The sequence below is a fragment of the Nanorana parkeri genome, unplaced genomic scaffold (assembly GCF_000935625.1).
Source record: "Nanorana parkeri isolate BGI_ZX_2015 unplaced genomic scaffold, ASM93562v1 scaffold241, whole genome shotgun sequence".
Lineage (NCBI taxonomy): Eukaryota > Metazoa > Chordata > Amphibia > Anura > Dicroglossidae > Nanorana > Nanorana parkeri.
In genome coordinates this window covers 1,659,644-1,664,487 of record NW_017306509.1, presented here as the reverse complement: position 1 = coordinate 1,664,487, position 4,844 = coordinate 1,659,644, and the positions used below count along the sequence as shown (strand labels likewise).

Sequence of the window (4,844 nt, the reverse complement as noted above, 5' to 3'; positions counted from 1 at the left end):
CCCCCCCCCCGAGCAGCACTGTCAGTTCTCGTGCCGAGCAGCGATTCAAAATATGCTGCTGAGTGTCAGCTTGAGGTGGTGTGGGCTGAGGGTATGGCCATGAGTGAGTTCCATCCATACGTGCATTGCCTACAGCTCCCTCGCATGACCGGAGTGACGTCACATTTTGGACCCTGGCACCTCTACAGGGAGTGCAAGGAAGCTGTACAAGCAATGCACATATGGATGGACAGGGCTTGAAAAATCCACTCGTCTGTGACGAGAGGATGGTTGAGCCCGACGAGCAGCTTCCCGGCCGGCGGTTGTAATTACACGGCCGGCCGGGAGCTTTACAGTCAAGCGATCGCGCGTCTCTATAGACGCTCGATCGCTTTTATTAGCAGCTGTCACTGCCGGTCCCGAGATCCGCTGTGCCCGATGCGGCCGGGACCGGCACGGCTCTGTGACAGGAGATCAAAGGGAGTTCAGTATTCCTATGGGCATGGTTCCCACCTGGGCGTATTTCAGCGCGTCGGAACGCGCTGAAAAACGCCCTACGCCCAAAGAAGTACAGGAGCTTTGGGGCGTATTTACGCACCTATCCATTAAGATACAGCCGGATAGCCCTCGTAAATGCGCATTTGATGCGCGTTTCGTGGACCGCTAATAGGGGTAAAAACGCGCGGCCCGAAACGTGCATCATACGCGCATATTTCGATCACCTAGGTGGGAACCCAGCCTAAAGGAGAACTATGAGTTGAGTGCTTTTCACTCACCTCATAGTTCTAGCCGACCTGTGACAATGAGACTGTCACAGGTCGGCTCAGTAGATCAGGAAGTGAGCCGGCGTTCGCTCACCGGCGTTTGCTCACTTCTCGATCCTGTCACGGCTCTCTGCCGTGACAGGGGAGGGGCTGGATTCCCCCCTCCCCGCTCCGATCCTCCAGCGCTGACTGGCGGAACGGACGGGGGAGGGGGCGCGTATAGCTGGCTCTGCCTCTAGATAGGCAGAGCCAGCTGTCAGTCACACAGCTGGGCGGAACCAGACATAATTGTCGGGATCCGCTTCAGTTGCGACGTCTCAGTATACCGCGAGCAGTAGCTAGCATTATACTGAGCTTAGGGTGACAGGAGGACGCTAGTTTGTGTCCTCCCGTTACCCTAAGGAGAACTATGGGGAAAAGCCCTGACCCCATAGTTCTCCTTTTAATCACTGATAACAATAAACTGATGAACAGTAAAAGCGTTTTAATCGTCGCCTATGGGCATTTTTTGCGATTTTACGGCTTGACATGTTTGGTGTCTATTTACCCGACGTGACCCCGAATTTTATGTTTTACTACAAATATGGATAAGAATAAATGTTTTATAACATAAGGTAGGGAAACTTTTTTTTTTAAACATTTATGGTACTTTTTTCATTATATACTAAAAAAAAAAAAATCCCCCCCCCCCCCCGGGGGTTTTTGGTGAGACACCATCAAATTTTTCAAGCCCTGTGGATGGAGCTCCGCCACACCACAGCAGTGCACACTGAACCCCTAAAAAAAATTTGGGAGTGTGTATGTGTATGTGTGTGTGTGAGATTGTGCCTGTGGTTGTGTGTGCATGTCAATGTTTTAATCACAAACTACCACGCAGTCGCACCTATTGTTTGTTCTGGTGCAGATGATGCATTGTATTGCCATTCATGTGAATGGCACCCCAAACACACTGCCCTCCCACAGTTTAATCTCTTGCACCGGAACTTGCAGTACCACAATGCCGTGCATTCCAGTGTGGTGCGACTTAATGACCAAGGACAAATGTGGGTCCTGGCGTATGGCCAGCTTTGCCTCAAGGGTGAACACAGTGCACCTCCATTGTCAACTGTACCTGTAGAGTCAATGGAGTTCTTACCTAGAACCTATTAGATATGGGCTTATGCATGAATCTGAACTCTCAGTATTTATTATAACGGTGCTTACTTATAAAACCCATTCTATCACATTAACCAATATTTGTTATGTTCATGTTCCTACAGCATCTGTAAACATGGCGAGCAGTCAAAGGCCACCATCAGCTCGTCCCATCTCAAGGGGAGGCGTCGGCTCAATTCCAAATAGACCTCCAACTGGAATGAGAGTTCCACCCACAGCAGGCAGACTTCCAACTGGTGTAAGTACTCCTCATTGAGTCTCTATATGACAATACTTCATAGTGCTGTGATATCATTCAAAGAAAATATCTTGTTAAATTTGAACAAACAGCAGTACAGCATTGATACTGGACTGTCCACTTTGCCCGTTGTCCACCTAGTGTTCTGAAGCTTTTTTTTTTTCTGGGCAAGAATAAATTTTAATGTGTCCATTTTGTCTGATTCTGTAAGGCAAATAAAAACATGAAGCTGGGGTAGAGAATTATTGCATTGTATATATTACTGGATATCACTGCTGTCTCTGTCCCATCACTTCCTGTTTAGGAGACACATCATCTCTCCCATGTAAGGGAAAATCCTCTCTTAGACAGTTGTCACCAGAACATATTTCCCTTGACAACTGTGAAATGTTGATTGCCCCTCACTTTAATGTCACTAGGACAAAGAGAGATGTGTATCTCCTGCCTCTGATAGGGAGTGTCACCATGTCTCAGGCACACTTGCTGGGGGTGTGCAACTGGGGTGGGAACATCTCCTTCCTAACCTGGCAGTGTTGTGTACCATGTGTATCCGAGCAGTGAAACTGACAGATCAGTCCTGCAGATTTCACTGGGAAAGCATGACTCTCCCAAACGGCGCTTCACTGTTGATGTCACTTGCTCTATACCAGGAGCACTGACACTTTAGATACATAGAGTGCAGTGCACAGCTGTCATAGTGAGGGCAGAGCTCTGTTGTTTACAACAGAATGGCCACTCTCTTCCAGGGTAATCTGCAGTGCCGGGATGTCAGTGTGACAGCTCAGTCCTTCTCTTCATTCATTTATGAATCAAAGCTACAGCTGTAGCCTTGATTCATAAATTAGTGTTATGTATAGATTTTATATTTTAAAAAAAAGATTGTGTGGAGGGGCAAAAGTGCCTTTCCCTGAGATCTCATGAGATTTTGCAGTTTACAGATGAGATCTCTCAGGAAGCCACTGGTGATGTACCCTTCCGAGGATGCATCTGTGAGCCCAGGGCTACATCACCAGTGCCTCACTCAACTAGGAAGTGCACAAACAGTAATTGTAGTTAAAAGCAACAATGTTTATTTAACTAATGAATGTAAGATGATTTAATATCGCCATGAAGAGCTGTATGCTGATGTCATTTTTAGTGAAAGGAGGTAAAGGTCCACTTTAATTTTGTTTTTATTTTTTTTATACTGATTTTGTTTCTGCAGATGCCACCTGGCACTGCCAGACCTGGTACACGTGGTGGGCCACAGGGTGCAAGTGGAGTGCTTTCAGCACAGATAAGGGTAGCAGACCGACCTGTTACTCAGCAAGGCTTGAGTGGAATGAAAACTGGAATGAAAGGTAAGCTACAAATAACACAAATGTTATTTTTATTACTGTTGCAACCATAATAGTAGTAGTAATAATACCCACTGCAAGGGTTAAGTGCTTGTTTTGGTCTAGGGTCTAAAATAAACAAAGATATACCCGCCTTCTTGGTCCTGCCTGGCTGCTAGACTGGTAGAAATATGGACACCGGCACTCCAATGGCAAACCAAATATGTCTATTTATTGACGTACATGCGGCATGGCAAAATACACTCAGTGCAACGTTTCAAGGTCTCACAGGATCCCCTTCATCAGGAATCACTTGTTGTGCCTGATAAAGGGGATCCTGTGAGACCTTGAAACGTTGCACTGAGTGTATTTTGGCATGCCGCATGTACGTCAATAAATAGACATATTGGAGTGCCGGTGTCCATATTTCTACTTGTACATTGAGATGGTGCCCAGCCGTTGCACCCACTTAACGTTTATGGAACAGAGGTTTCGTGTGTGATGTGTATATGAACTGTAGAGCTGCAGCTAACGATTATTTTCAAAATCTATTAGTTAGCCGATTATTAAGTTCGATTAATCGGTTAATCGGATAATTGTGGCTGCTAGATGGGTCCCTGAAGCCTCTCTCCCCCTCCGCTCCAGCAGTCTAAGGTCCTGTGAGTCCTCACGTCCAATACAGTGTATTAGACATGAGGAGACCGAGGGTGAGAGAGGCTGCAGGGACCGGTCTAGCAGGCGAGGTTTGAGTATGTATATCTTTGTTATTTTAGTCCGTAGAAAAAAATGAGCAGATAACCCTTGCAGTGCGGCGTTAGTCCCACTGCAAAGGTTATGTTTTTATCTGCCCGGAGTTCTTCTTTAAAGTTGTGGTTAGTAAACAGTTAAGTTACAGCTGTCCCCTAGTTATCTATGATTTCTGCATCGCATGTTGCTTTTCTGGATATACCTATATGTATATCTAACAGCAGAGGGCAATCTTTTTTAACACTTGTGATGTACTAGTAAATCCCTGGACTGATTCTTTTTTCTTTTTTATAAATTCTTTATTTGTACTCGGGGGAAACATCGCGAAGAGACATAGTGCATCAAGTAAACATTCTCAACAGTATGGTCACAGTAAACAAAAGAGGTGCATGAATGGTATACATGACTGTTATAATCGAGGGGGGAGCGTGGCCTCCGCTAACCTGCCGTATAGGAGAGTCGAGCATCATTGATGTTCCACTGGGTAACCTTGCTCCTGGGCCCGGTGTTAAAAGCCAGATTATGCGCTGACATACCTGTGCATATGCGGGACCACAACTGTTGTGGGTATTGATGAGGTGAGGGAAAGGGTTGGAGGCTTATGACCTTATGACATACAGGGGGGGGGACACAAGACAAGAGGTT

The 4,844-nt window shown here is 46.2% G+C and overlaps 1 protein-coding gene across 1 annotated transcript in view; it reads left to right on the top strand.

Moving 5' to 3' along the window:
* IFT74 (intraflagellar transport 74) overlaps positions 1 to 4,844 on the top strand; it is a 97,480-nt gene that overhangs the window by 2,342 nt on the left and 90,294 nt on the right. The window contains exons 2-3 of the mRNA XM_018556538.1: positions 2,003 to 2,136; positions 3,341 to 3,476. Coding sequence (XP_018412040.1) covers positions 2,014 to 2,136; positions 3,341 to 3,476 — 259 coding nt within the window. The 5' untranslated portion in view covers positions 2,003 to 2,013. The remainder of the gene's footprint in view (positions 1 to 2,002; positions 2,137 to 3,340; positions 3,477 to 4,844) is intronic.